General features: G+C 40.0%; 1 protein-coding gene across 2 annotated transcripts; it reads left to right on the top strand.

Moving 5' to 3' along the window:
- The first annotated feature begins 1,727 nt into the window (after nucleotides 1-1,727).
- rx1 (retinal homeobox gene 1) lies at nucleotides 1,728-11,119 on the top strand. 2 transcript variants are annotated; one of them, XM_082139345.1, is made up of 4 exons: nucleotides 1,728-3,768; nucleotides 4,447-4,812; nucleotides 7,581-7,831; nucleotides 9,254-11,119. In XM_082139345.1, the coding sequence occupies exons 2-4, from the start codon at nucleotides 4,524-4,526 to the stop codon at nucleotides 9,698-9,700; spliced, it is 987 nt and encodes a 328-aa protein (XP_081995471.1). In that variant the 5' UTR covers nucleotides 1,728-3,768; nucleotides 4,447-4,523; the 3' UTR covers nucleotides 9,701-11,119. The 2 variants fall into 2 exon arrangements, with proteins under 2 accessions (XP_081995471.1, XP_081995470.1); XM_082139344.1 differs by lacking the exon at nucleotides 1,728-3,768 and having other exon boundaries at nucleotides 4,060-4,812.
- Nucleotides 11,120-15,236: the final 4,117 nt, after the last annotated feature.

Genomic DNA, 15,236 nt, shown 5'->3' with positions numbered 1-15,236 from the left:
GCTAATCCGCCTCTTTGCCCATTTTCTGTTATCCGGGAGTGACGCTGCCGAGATGGCGACGGCCGGCTCCGCCCACTTTGGGCTTCAGAAATGTTCATCAGAAACCTACGAGTGACGTCACGGACACTACGTCCATATTTTTTTACAGTCTATGTGTTCATGAAATGTCTTGCACATTTTAAGTGGATGTTAAAAGCCATTTTATTCTACATTGAATGGGTCACCTAATGGGGAACAGACATCTTGAGATCGCACATCTAGCCAAAAACCACACGCTTCATCCTGGTGACTCACGTGTCATTAGAAATACACTGATCATGCTAACAAATGCAAATAGTGCGTTTCCACAGTGGCTTCAGTAACCAAAACACTCCAGGCCTCTAGGTGTCAGTGTAAGTCCACGGTGACCGATATATCGCTAACACATTATATTTTCCTTTAGCATATAGCATTTGCTTTTGCCGTTAAGTGTCAGTGTAAGTCCAAGGCGACTGATATATTGTTAACTGTGATTAGCATTTTCCATTAGCACATCGCTAACTGCACATTCAAATTTGCTTTCGTTCCTCGAAACGTGTGCGACAGCCAACTCTCTGCCTCTCCTCTTTCTCCCCAAACGAAGAGCAGACATCTTGAAATCGCATGACTAGATGAAAATCACTCGTTTCATCCTGGTGACTCCCGTGTCCTTAGAAATACACTAATCATGCTATTGATTCCTAATAGTGCAGTTTCGCAGTGGCTTCAGTATCCAAAAAACTCAAGGTGGTGGTGTAAATCGAGTCTATCATTAACTGTTCTTAGCACTTTCAAAAAAAACTTTTTCAGAAAAACTGCACTTGTCAAGCATGGGGTCTTATTTTGGAGATATCAGGATTAGGATTCACCAAATCCATTTTACTCGTAATTATCATGCGTATGAAGGCTGGAGTTAGTTGTACTGGTGATCAGTGTGAAATGCTTTCATTACACAAAACGTTGTGTACAACAGCCAACTTTCTGCCTCTCGTCTTTCTCCCCGCTTCCCCCGGTGAGCTGACACAGCTCCTCTGCGTTAGTTGCTTTGCGTCTAATAGGATCAGAGGGCTTTACGTTGTCATCTGATAAACCTAATCCTCTTGATAGCTGCGCTGCACCTTCTGAGCCAATTTGTACTCAATTAGCGTAATGAGGAAACAAGCGCGGAGCTTCAGGAAATGCATCAGCGTGATCGAATAATTGCAGTGTCTCTCGCCCAATCCCATCAAACATCAAACCGAGAACTCAAATCGTTGACGAGAAGTCACCTCTCTCCCGAGATTACTCTATGACCAGACCGAAAGCCTGGCTCCAACACAGGCTCATTGGAAAAAACATACCTGTGGCAACATTTATGCAAAACACGTACCAATACGTACATATATTATTGCAGTTTCTAACGGAAATGAACACTAGAGGCAGAAAAACAGCAAGCACTTTAAATCGTTTTCACACACAGTTATGATTACAGGGGCAGATTAGGAATTAATAAAGACTTGTTTCCACGCGGCTCCTTGCACAATTATGTTATGACCTCAAAACACTTTTTTTTTTACCATAGTGCATGATTTGTAAACAAATATATTTTGGAGTTTGCATCACTTAATCAGCTCCATATGTTCGGTTTTACAGATGTAGATGTAGTTTTACAGCTCGGGTACGAATCCTGTGAAAGACGATAAAAGAGCTCAAAGACAAGAGTTCAAAAACAAGCTAAAATGCCATGGTTACGATTGCATTTGTATGTCACATTTGTGAGCACATTAACTATTGTATTTTTCATTAAAACGTTTTTCTAATGAGCCTGGGCTGCCTGGATCAGTGGTTCTCAACTGGTTATCCCAACACCCTACCACAATTGTTTATTGTACAAAATTGAATTGACATATTCTATCTCTGCACATGGTTGCTATGCAGTCACTTGAGTGTTAAGGTTTTTTACATGTGCCCAATCAAACTCTAGAGTATTTTAGCGCAATTTGATTTTACTCGGAAGAAGTTGGTCAAAATGTTCAAGTGGTGTTTCCTCAACCTGACCATGTTTGACTAGCTTTTACAAAGTAAAACCCAATTGCACTAAAATACTCTAGAGTTTGATTAGGCTCATTGCCTCTGATGTCAAAAAATATATACGTAGGAAGGTAATTGGCGATAAGTAGGAGGGATGAATGACTGGACAGATTCCCATTCCTTTCTAGGAACTCAGGGATCTTGTGCACGTGAGAAACAGCTGTCTAGCTTCTACAGTGAAACTCCAAGCTTTCCAGGTATTTTCTAATTCCGACCATTCGCTAGTTCTGATCACTAAATTGTCTTTTGAGGATTGACTCTTGCTCCATGAGACTTAGACATCTATCTGGCAACGTGTACGCAAACATATGGTTAAAGTCAGTCTTAGCTTGAGGTCTTTCATGCGTCGTGGCTGGTTTTGGCCACGTGCACTGGCTTTAACATTTGACTAGATTTCAGTGAGATCTGAGAGGTATTCGCAGTCCATTTTACCAAAATTTCTAGACCATTTCTTTACCCTTAATGGCTCATCCTGGTTCTGTACTGAATAATATTCACTAACGCTGACCCAAAACAAATGCAGTGATTGGGCACCTTCAACGTGTTTTAAGACTTCATTGAGATCAGAGCATTTATTAGGTCTTCATTAGGCCCTCTCCCTATGATTGAGTACAACATACAAAGTGAGATTTTAAAGACTCGTGTCTAAAAGCCTTAGCTTAACTTAACTAAGCTTCATATTGTCAGATCAATGTTTCTACTGAATACTTCATAGAAATTATTGTTATGGCTATATCTGATGCAACGCTATAGTTGAGAAATGAGCAAATATTCCACAATTGTATGTCATAATTTACTGCAGTTGCACTGGCCATTTGCAATAAGATCATTTGCATGGATTCATTTGAAAGCGAGCGAGTTAATCTTGTTCCGAGGTCATATCTCTTGCACCGATCACTCCTTAGTTTGCCTGCGTTAACTCTTTAATGAGTTGTTAAATGAGTCTGCTCTCATGTCGTTTGCTTTAATTACTCAGCTGATTATTCCTCATGCGATAGTATTGAGTATTTACTGTAATATCTGCTGTGAAGCATGTGGTTTACATAACAATCCAACACGCAATCTATGTGCCTGCCAGCGGTCAATGTGATTTTATAATAACTGAAATTTTATTAATATTTGATAAAATAATTTGACAATATTTAATCTAATTTAAACATTAGTTAAGTATAAGAATATGACAAAAAAATATAATTGTCAATAAAGCTTTCCAATCTTTTACTTTACTACAGGCATCAGTGAAATCTTTCAGTTCATCCTTTTGTCTTTAAAACAATTGAATTTTGTAAAGCAAGGAGAGACGGCTTCATTAGTGTTGCCCTCCTCCTGTGGGGTGAATTCAAGCTCCATTTAGAGCAATTACTTGAGCAGAAACCGTCTGTCAATCATTCTTAAGGGGGAAGAGTCCCAATTAATGAGCTCCTGTAATCCCTTGCTATTATTTCCCTCCTGAAGAGACACACACACACACACCAGCTCTCTGTCCAGCGGAATCCACTGGAGAACTTCTGTGCATTCGTATATGTTTTCATGCTTAACGTGAGAGCGATCAAGTGGGTTGGGACGTACAGTAGCAGACGGAGGCGTGTTCATCACCCGTATGTGACCCGCTGCAGGCAGAAACAGGTGGATGTGGGTCAGACTGGAGACGGAGAGCGCAGGGAGCATCTCGTGTCAGAGGTATGTCCCGTACCGCGGTCACTCTGTCCTGAGGAAACTTTCTTCTTGGGTTTTGATAATAGAATATAACGTTTATATATGCTGTAATATACATGTACTTTTAAAAATGTAAGTTATGATACCCACGTGTACATACATTACAATGAATATTTAAAAAATATATTATATAATACATTTATTTAATAAATATTAAATTTTGATGGAAAATATTTACAATATTAAAAATGTTGTTTTACTATAGAAACTCAATTTTGGCGGGTAACACATTGCTATTTGAATCTAAAATATGTATTTAGGTTTATTGGAGAAAAGTTATTAATTTTGCATTTGTCAGATTATCAATGTATAATAAACAAGCATAAATGTTATGTTAATGTTAATAAAAAACATTATTTGAATGCAGATACTACAGTATATTGTTTGTTGTTGTATGCTGTGATATATTTATATTAATAAGTTGTTGAAACTTTTTGTTCATACAAATATTTACACATTAAGAAATTTGCTGGGGGAAAAAAACTGCTGAAAGTTAGAGGACGTATCTTTTTTTGCAGAGTATATAAATATTAATTGGCACCAGACCACATTAATAAAACTAATATTAATGAAGAAATGGACCTGAAATGTCTTATTTAGTGCACTTGTTGATTTTAGTCTCTTTTTGATGTGTCCAACCAGGTAAAACCAGTGCGTTTTGGATTCCTCCATCAGATCAAGTGGTTTTATCAGTTGGACGTCCTCATTCCAGCATTCGAATGCATTTGTCACTGGACACCATGAACATGGTGGATGACAGCTGTCTTTCGCCCAGTAACTTCCACGAGATGGTCAAAGCAGGGGGTGCGGCGATGGGCACCCGTGTCCACAGCATAGATGTCATCCTGGGCTTCAACAAGGACCAGGACCCTTTGCTCAACCCTGGAGGCAATGCTGTAGCACACAGAGTTAGAGGGGATAGTCTTGGAGATCCAGGGAAGCAGGATTCACATCACTACGGGCACCTGCCAAGCCTCAGGGATGACTCAGAGCAACCTGCGTTTCATGGTGAGTCCTACATGGATGAAACTAGAGTGTTGTTGAGCCATAAATGGTGTTTATTGCTTTACATATCAAGTGCAAATACTCCCTAACAAGCTTCCTGTGATGGTTATAACACTAAGACACACTGTTACTAAACCCAGAGACTGACACAAACCAAGTTCTTATGCTGAGACTTCCTGTTGATTTCAAGGCGACAGTGGCAATGCGCCAGGGCATTAGCATCAAGCATTACCAAGCATCACAGACCTAAACGAAAGTCTGACACGTCTTTCACGTAATTTACAAAACCAAGCCTAGATAGATTTTGTTACTATGCCATTCAGAGTGTCCATTAACTCGATTGTAGAAAGATGGACACTCTATAGACCGATAGACACTCTATTTTTTTACTTAGTTGTTCTTTCATAGTACAGGGGATGATTCACCTCAGATCACCAAAAATTACTTATATAAAGGAAGAAGATTGTTTGGCATGCAATAAGATTATAGCTCTGATAATTTGGTCTTGGTGATATAAAGGGAGAAGTTTGTTTGGCATGCAATAAGATTATAGCTCTGATAATTTGATCTTGGAAGAATCTTATGAGGTTGAGATTTCTTTTGATCACCGATTGCTTAACGGGAAGCAATTTGTCTTGATTTCAATATACCATTTGTCTTGATTTCAATCTCATTGGTTTTTAGTAGAAGCACTTGTGAAGCACTTGTTTTTAGTAGAAGCACTTGTGATATTAAACAGATCTTGTGTTTTATGGGACGTTTCTGGCTGTGGTAAAATGCCAGACCTAATTGAGTCCAAATATGACAGAGCAATCACATTTTCACTTTACAAGGCCCTTTCAAACCTGGAAATCATTTGGCAAGGGGACTCATCACTGGTTCTCATCCCCTTGTGGAATTCCCATAATCTTCTTCTATCTTAAACAAGATTGCACAACTGTGCATGCCGACATAATCATTTTTCCATTCTGCGCCAATTTTTTTTTCATTGGGCTCATAATCCATCATGCTTCTTATTCCTGTGATGAGAGAATCTCTCGCATGACCCAGAGTTGAATTGTCTGTTTTCGTGACTCAGAAGAGACAAGTTCCTTTTGAATGGTTTGGGCCTTTGAGATCAATTGTCCTCATTTGACAGGAGTTGCCAGCAAGTCTGAGCTTTTTTATTGGGATGTCTTGAGTCTGACAGGCAGTGTGGTGATCCTTGAACCAGGATTGACCCACTACCATTGTGCAAGTTCAGTCTATTGCCTGTTAATGATGCTAGCTCGGCTAACCCAGAACATTTGTTCTTGCCTGATAATTAAACCCTGTCCTTCTAATGTTGCCAAAGTGAGTGGTGTTTTAATGCTTTGTTTTCTTGTAATCAATGTTTTGAGGAGTGTTAACCACTTTAGATAACCTAAAGTGAAAGTGTATTCAGGCAGTCAGAAAGGCTGTTCATTAGCATACACTTTTCCTAAAGTGTGGACTTACTGTGCATTGATTGCAAGGACTGTCACCCCGGGAAGCTTAAACCTGCGGTTAAGTGTCCTACTCAAGGACACAATGATGATAGAGGGTCTCTTCACTGTCCAGTTCTTGGTTGATCTTATCTGGGATTAAACCTGTAGCATTTGAGCTACTAGTCAAGCAAGGATATTTACATGTTCTGTTCACTTGCCATGCACGTGTTAGCAGTATATTCTCCTTGGGAAACTAAACCATGACCAGGCTCACAGGGAATCTGCACAGAACTCTGCAAAATGTTCTGCAGATTTCCACATACAGTCATGCGTTTAAAAAAAAAAAAATCCTCACTCCAATGATTTAAAAATATATATTTTGGCAAATTTGATTCTGCTTGCAGCTAACAAATAAGAGTGTAGTGCTATTTATCGTTGTTTAACACATTTTACTTTCTTTAAAAAAAAATCCATTTCGCAGATTTTCAGCACTGAACATGTGTAAAAAAAAAAGTCTGCAGATTCCACCTTGGGGCATTTCCGTAATTTTAGCATTCCTAGCATTATGCACAACTAGTTAAGCTACTTGATTCCATCACCAATTTAATGTTCACAGCCTCCACTACTTGGCTTGCATGTACACCACACCACAACATTGCAGCTATTGCTAATGTTCCCTTGTTTAGTCAGCACATGTTCAGACAGTAGTACTTAGAGAGTATGCCAACAACATCTTGTAAGGCAGAGTGAGTGCAGCAGATGAGTTCACCTGTCCTGACGACCAGCTTTTAATTGAATTAGCTTTCCAACTGCAAGTGTGCCTCTAAAGTTCACCAAGATAAAGCTTTTCCTAGAAATGCGACCTTATGTTGAGGACATGGGGGTAGAATCAAATGAAGCCCTTAGGTAGATTAGGGCCTGGTCTATGGGGAAACCATCAGGAGAATTAACAGGCTACATCTGTTCTACTTGGATTACGGGACGGGAGATCCTCAGTGAAAGCTATGCCTACCACCGGTGACAATAAAACTGCTCTAGTCCAAGTCTGTGTATTACAAGAGCTTTTGGCCAGGAGTATTATGGGATTAGGATCTCAGTTTTGGAAATACCATATCAGTAATGAATTTACATGTAGTCACTATCCATAAATAACTGAGATCATATTAGTCATCTGGTCACTACTCAATTTTATTGCAATGTGAAATTGCTCAAGTGGGAAGGTTTTATGCACTAAGTTCGTACTGCAATTCTGTCGGAAAATCATGTGAAAGTCTAACGTGGACTGTCAAGTCATGTCTTTTGTTCTTGTGTCACCTGTGGCTTTAGATGCTGATATATTCTCCAACAAGTGTGACGGGGAGTTGGGCGACCTGCGGAAGTCCATCGAGAGTGACAGCAAGTCTCCGGACTCGGCCGACGGGGAGCAGCCCAAGAAAAAGCACAGACGCAACCGCACCACTTTCACAACCTACCAGCTCCACGAGCTTGAGCGAGCCTTCGAGAAGTCCCACTACCCTGATGTTTACAGCAGAGAGGAGCTAGCCATGAAAGTCAACCTACCTGAAGTTCGAGTTCAGGTGTGTTTGAATCATTTTGTGAAATTAAAAGGATCCATTTCAGAGGAGGCTACACCTTGTCTCTAGTTGTGTTTCGGAAACTGATATGCGTTTCCGCATGATATGCTGGTGTTCTGGTTTATCCTCACCTAGTTGCTCAACCACAGTCTTGCTGACCAGCTTGCTTTAAAGGATTAGTTCACCTCAAAATGAAAATTTCCTGATAATTTACTCACCCCAATGCCATCCAAGATGTTCATGTTTTTCTTTCTTCAGTTTTTTGAGGAAAACATTTCAGGATTTTTCTCCACACAATGGACTTCAACGGTAACCAAATTGTTGAAGTCCAAATCAATGCAGTTTCAAAGGGCTTTGAAGTGCTTCAAAGGGCTCTGCACAATCCCAGCTGAGGAATAGGGTCTTATCTAGCGAAACGATCGGTCATTTTCTAAATAAAATAAAAATGTATATACCTTTTAACCACAATTGTTCGTCTTGTGCTGGTCTGCGACGCGCTAGTCATTACGTAATAACGTTGGAAAGGTCACGCTGGACGTAGGCGGAAGTACCACCCCATTGTTTTTCAAAGCGAACATTCGAAGACTAATACAAAAGCCCTTTAACAAAAAAGGTAAAACAATGATGTCAGACGATTTTGAAGTTGGAGGAGAAAATGAGATGGAGTTTTTCGCCCTACCCTACCTTTTTGAAACGGAGTACACAGATGAAGACCTTAGGCAGATGGAGGAGACCGCTACGTCCAGCGTGACCTTTCCAACGTTATTACGTAATGCCTGGTGCGTCGCAGACCAGCACAAGACGAACAATTGTGGTTAAAAAGTATATACATTTTTATTTTATTTAGAAAATTACAGATCGTTTCGCTAGACAAGACCCCATTCCTCAGCTGGGATCGTGCAGAGCCCTTTGAAGCACTTCAAAGCCCTTTGAAACTGCATTGATTTGGACTTCAACAATTTGGTTACCGTTGAAGTCCATTGTGTGGAGAAAAATCCTGAAATGTTTTCCTCAAAAAACTTAATTTCTTTTCCACTGAAGAAAGAAAGACATGAACATCTTGGATGGCATTGGGGTGAGTAAATTATCAGGAAATTTTCATTTTGAGGTGAACTAATCCTTTAACTTCTTAACTAGCAAGGCCACATTAATTGGTCACTTTACGCACCAAGAGCCAGATTATCCTGCAAGACCATCATGGTCAAGCAGCTTCATTGGGAAAGACCAAGCTGCAAAGCAACACTAAACAACATTCATGCTGATCTCAACCGGTCTTTTCAGTAATGTTTCTAAACATGATCCATGGCTTAAATCAAACTTTGGTTGTTTCCAAAATAGTCTTGCACAGATTCTTTCTGTGGAACACCATCTTATTGGCATAGCACTACCATAACAGATTGATTATTTAAATCTGTTTTTGTCCAGGTTTGGTTTCAGAATCGCAGAGCCAAATGGAGGCGACAGGAGAAAATAGACGCCAGCACCATGAAGCTCCATGACTCTCCCATGCTCTCCTTCAACCGCCCGCCCATGCACACCACCATGGGGCCCATGAACAACTCGCTTCCCCTTGACCCTTGGCTGACATCCCCTCTATCCAGTGCCACTCCAGTGCACAGCATCCCGGGGTTCATGGGTCCTACACAAGGATTGCAAGCGGGCTATCCAAGTCACGGTTTCCTCAGCCCACCCCAATCCATGGCCCAAAGCATGCAGTCCATGGCACCACCTCCATACCAATGCCCTCCTCCCTTCACTGACAAATACCCTCTGGAGGACGTAGATCAGCGCAGTTCAAGCATCGCTGCTCTGAGAATGAAAGCGAAGGAACACATCCAGTCCATGGACAAAACCTGGCAACCCATGTGCTAAGACAGGGTACATCTCTCTTTGACCGTGGGCCTTCATGTTTCTTGGTTACTAATTGGTACTGAAGGTTAATCAAGAACCATGTTTCTTGTATTGGATGGTTATCTTGTTCTTCAGTTCAGAAAATGTTGGGGCACCGAAATGGCGCTAATTGAATTGTGTGCCATTTATTTATTTTATTTTTGCAACTGGATGTAAAAAAAAAAAAAAAAAGCTTCCAAGAAAACCAGCAGCTGTTGAATCTGAATGAAGAATTTTTTTGCTTTGCAATTCTGTTCCATATATGTATTACATAAAGCACACAATGGCATGTTTAACTGACTGTCCTAACAAGTTTAATTGGTTTCGAAATGGTTTCTAGAACCAGAGTTACTGAAATGTGAATATGAGGGTGTGTTTAGCATCACATGACCTCTGTCTGCAAATTCACACTTCCTCCTTAAGGACTGGTCCAAATGTTTTGGGTTGACATAGAAGATAAATATGGTCAATTGTCGGAAAAGACCTCTCACACAGGGAGCGGATTTCATTTCGAGCAATCCCTCATTTTGATCACAAAGGCAGGGACAGGGGACAGAAATGATTGGTTTGGGGGACAAATTTGTACGCCTCAGTGTTCATTAGAGGCAAAGGCTTATTGGCAGACCCATCTTCTGTACGTGCAGAAGAGCAGAAGGGGAAACTATCTGCCGTCACCCGACCATGACTCCCTCTTTGTTTGTGCCAGCTGATCCAAGTCTGATCTTTGTTTTCACTTTTTTAGAGGGAAAGACAATCAGAGACTGTCACTCTAAGAAACCAATCAATATGATTTTTTAGATAAAACACCATCAATGTGCTTAAAGGGTCATTTCATGATTACTAAGAGAATAATTTACCATCAAAACAGACCTGGCTTCAAAGGACCCCAATTATGATGTCATGTCCCACAAAACACGCAAGTGGAATTCACTGCTTATTCTTGAAAGGAAACTCACTCAGTTCATGTTGCCAGAGTTTTTGTAGCAATAAATTGTGTAGTTGTGTTTGACTAATAAAGTTCTGGATAATAAGATATTGACTCCCATGAGGAAGAGTATTAAACTTTCGGGATGATTCAACTGACAAAACTATGCTAACTAATAATGTTTTAAGTTTAGTTGTGTAAGGATATTGAAGATGAAGAGTTATAGATGTTTTTCGTTGTTTATCACAGTTCTGTTATGGGGCAATCTATGATGTTTTGGTAACTTGCACAGTTCGAACAATTGAAAAGCCAAAGTTAGACAGCAATATGACAATCATTAATATGAGTGTGTGTGTGTGTGTGTATGATGTTATTTACGATGTTTATAATGTGTCCTAGATGTTTTCACAGTTACCTTTGAACAGATGAATGAATGTCCACAAATGTTCTTAAGAATAAACAAATCTAGTTTCTCAGAGCTTTGCTGTTGACTCATCCATTCCTGGAAAGGTTGTTTAGACATCCATGTGGTTGAACTATAGGAAAGACTGTCTATTTCATCGCCCCCTCCTGTCTCGGTTTCTCCTGACCGGTGGCGCCAAGCCAGCCTGTTAGGAAGATGAGGTTCCAGTCAATCAGCCTGGCCCGGGAGGGGGTATTGGCCCCAGGCTCTGCTGTAAAGGCACATGTTCAGAGTGCCTGGTGCTCGGCTGTATTCATGATGTGTGAGCAATGCTCTTGGACAGATGGGACACTGCAGGGGCCATCTGGGGCCCCCAAAAAAACATGTGCTGGGAAAAGAGCAAAAGGGGTGTGAATGTGTGTTCTTTCCTGATATCACATGATGTTTAGCACAGTCCAGAACGTGTGGACTTCACTTGCATTGGTCCAGATTTTGCATTTATACATTAGTAACTAGTGTATTAGTACCCTAGCAACATGTAAAGCATTCTGAACACTTGTGTAGCAATGCCATGGCATAGTGTTTTACATGTGTAAACTGTACTTTAATGTACTACTAATGTTAAAATCTGGTTTCAGTGAAAATGCATTAAACAGATGGCATTAATCTTCGTGGGAATATACTCCTTACCATCTGTTTTGCTGCTATCCACAGTAAAAAAAACAACAACAAAAAAAAATAAGTACTGTGGCTGAACTTTATGGTCATCAAGGTAGGAAGTATTAGCTATTGCGCGGATGGGAACAGAGGGTGGGAAGGCTGCTCATCAAGGTTAATGATGGAGAAAATCCCCCAATTAGAGCTTTTTCCCGCAGGCCAGGATGAGTTCAGTGCAAGGATTAGTGCCCAGGCTGAGACCGAACAGCCACTGACCGCTGCACATCTTGGCACACGGGTGGCTGGGTTGTGGGTAGGCATGCGTTCGGCTGGACTGGCACAAAGGAATCATGGGAAAGCAGCAGTTCATCCACTGCGAAAAGCTTTGTTCGCCAAGCTGAGGGAAATCTGCTGTTTTTCCACTCTCATGCATTGAATGTGGGTCAGTCTGTTGTGTTTAAGGTCCATTTTATAATCTCCCGTTTGGTTCACATGTTTGAGTGACATATATTATTCTGGTAGGGTACAACAATAGGAAGCACCAAATGCGCAAAGTACGGTGTGTCAGAGAGTAATTTGAGAGTCGTCGTCTTATAATCAGGGTCATCTTATATTCGGAACAATACGGTAATAAAAATACCATCTCCGCATCGCTTTACAACATTTCAAATCCCTCAGTTCTCGCCATCTCCGAAAAGCCAAGCTAATGTTGATTCTTGTTTTATTACGCGCTCTGTCACGTTCTCTTTTTGCCGGCCAACTCTCCTCTGTTCGGTATTTGTTTAAAAAGGGTGATTTAGGGTGATCATGTCAACCTTTCTCACTCATTGGCCCTCATTTATCAAAAGTGCGTACACCAAATTCCCAGCGTACACCTGGCGTACACCCAAAACCACGGTGACTTTGAGATTTATCAATATGAACGTTGGCGTACGGCACGCTCAAATCCTACGCCAGCTCAGGAGGTGGTGTACGCACGTTTTGAGTGCGGGAATGCGCAGAAAAACAATTCCTAACACCACAAAACGCACTGACAAACTAAAAGATATGATATATTATGACCCACTGTAAAAAAAAAAACAAAAAAAACATAGTAGGCTAATTATAAACTTCAGTGTTTATTTTTGTGCAACATGGACTTCAATGTTTAAGTTGTGTGACTTTACCAAAGCATTTGATTTGTAGGCATATGTATTCCTTCAGTTGCGAGCCTGTGCGCTTTACCTGACGTTTCAAGCCTTGTTAAATACTTTCGCCTGGCTCCGCAGCGCGAGTCTCCACAGACTGCGCGCGCACCTCCCCAAACGGACGAGGCGTTTATACTCGACGCGCTCGCCGTTGTACTATTCTTTGAAACGATGGTTAGGCCAGGGTTAGGCCCGGCAGGTGTGCACGGACTGGCTTCAGTAATGAAAGGCTTTCAATGACCAACAAAATTATTCAGACTGACAAAATAATAAAAATGACATTCTTCTTTTAAATAATAATAGCCTAATAATACAAATAATAATAATAACGACATTCTTCTTCTAAATAACAATAAGTGTCATTAATAATAAAAATCTAGAAATCAATTTTGTTTCTTTCCACTTCCCTGGTTTCGCTTTCTCTTTCTCAAAGAAGTTTCTCTTCTTTGCCGTCTTCCGTGTGTCCATGGCGTAAAATGAGGGCGTGGGGGAAGCGGAGACTTGAATATATAGGGGCGTGTTATTCTAATGACGATCGTTTTCAGCCGCGGCATTTATCAAGGGCAGGTATTGCGTACACCTGGATTTCAAAGGTACGCACAGCTTCATAAATCAGGCGATGAGAGGAGTGTAAGCATAATCTTACGCCAACATATACGCCCGTTTCTACGCAAGATTGATAAATGAGGGCCATTGTGACAACTCCCACCCCATACATGCATAAAAAAAGTAGCTGGAGCAACTTTTCTCTATTTATGGATATATGATGAGACACGCAAGGACGTGTGATGAATGTACGCAATTTCCCACAAAAACCATCCCAACAGGTTTAAAATATAAACACTTGTAATATAACAGTGAATCAGGGTAAGACAAAAACTATTGAGTATTGATGGTGAATTAACTTATTTAAATTCTGCTAATTTGCTAAGATACATAGTGCACCTTTAAATGCTTGTTTATGCAAGTAAAGCTTAAAACCTTGCAGGTTTTGCTAAAAAATAAATAAAAAAAAAGCCTCATTATGAACAAACTGGAAAAATGTTGCACAATTTTTTTTTTGTCACACATCTGGTGGCAAGATACACAGACCAAAGGTTAATCCATGACCTCAGCTCCTAAGACGATTTCCTCTGAGCGATGCACTTCTCAATTTCAGAGTCACCGTACTGATGCATGTGATGTTTACCATCTAATCTACTATAAGACTGATTACAGATGCACAGTTTAACGGTCACAATATCAGTGTTGGGTTATAATATAGGACAGTATATTCCAAACTAGAGTTCAAAACAGTTAACCATCTTTTCCATCTTTTATAATGAAAATTTGCATTAAAAATAAATTTTTATGCCAAAAATCTCAGTACTGTAATGTGAAAAAAAAGTGATACATTATTAAATGTTAATATTACAATTCTACAATTAAAATTAATAATATTATTTTAATTATATATATATTTTAGGGATGCATTAACTGTGCTGTTTTTAAGCTATTATTTAAATAACAATAAAAAAACATTATAATTACTATATTAATTTGATCTAATGTGAATAAGAGCTTAATTTTCTAAATGCAATATATAATTTCTTTTGGTATTCTGTTGGTTTTTGTGAAATTTGACCTGGACATGTTTTTACGATTTCGCTTTCATGCTTATTCAGGCAAACAAGATTTATAATACTGGCCATAATATTGGCTATTAGAAATGACAAATAAATATTTGTAATCCCTGTGAGCTATAAAATAAAAAAATGACTGCAAATTAGAGATATTTTGCTGAGTGATCATATGGTTATCGAGTGAGAACAAGAGGGAAAATTCTGAATCACAGGAGGACACCCCCACAGAGTTACTGTATTCATTAAGAACAATCAAGTCTCTAACGACTAAATTAATTGCATAATCTATTATTTCGCTCCCTCGACACGGCGAAGGCTGAAGTTAACAGGCTGATGGGGATGACGCGCTCCTCGAAGGGGATAATACGGGAAGCGAGCGGAATTAATTGGGTTTGATTAAGAGAGGTTTTCAATGGGACGCGGCTCTTTTCGCATGACATAATTAGAGGTCACGGAGAATGGGTGGGAGGAGGAGGTGGTGGGGTGGATTTGAGAGCTGGCGCCAGTGTTCTTCTCATCAGTGGACGTGAAAAGGGTGTTTTGTCATCCTTTGTAAACATGTGGAGTGCTGATGATTAGTAGGACAGTTGGAAATGAATCATTTAGAGATATAATAATAACCTATATGGGGGATTCTTCAATTAGGGGCACTTTGTCTGACCCCTAAAGGTGACAAAATATACAACAGCTATGAAACTTTTGATTGTGTAGACTAGAGCTACTG

The sequence above is a fragment of the Leuciscus leuciscus genome, assembly GCF_965113295.1.
Source record: "Leuciscus leuciscus genome assembly, chromosome: 15".
Classification (NCBI taxonomy): domain Eukaryota; kingdom Metazoa; phylum Chordata; class Actinopteri; order Cypriniformes; family Leuciscidae; genus Leuciscus; species Leuciscus leuciscus.
This window is presented reverse-complemented; position numbering and strand designations above follow the sequence as displayed.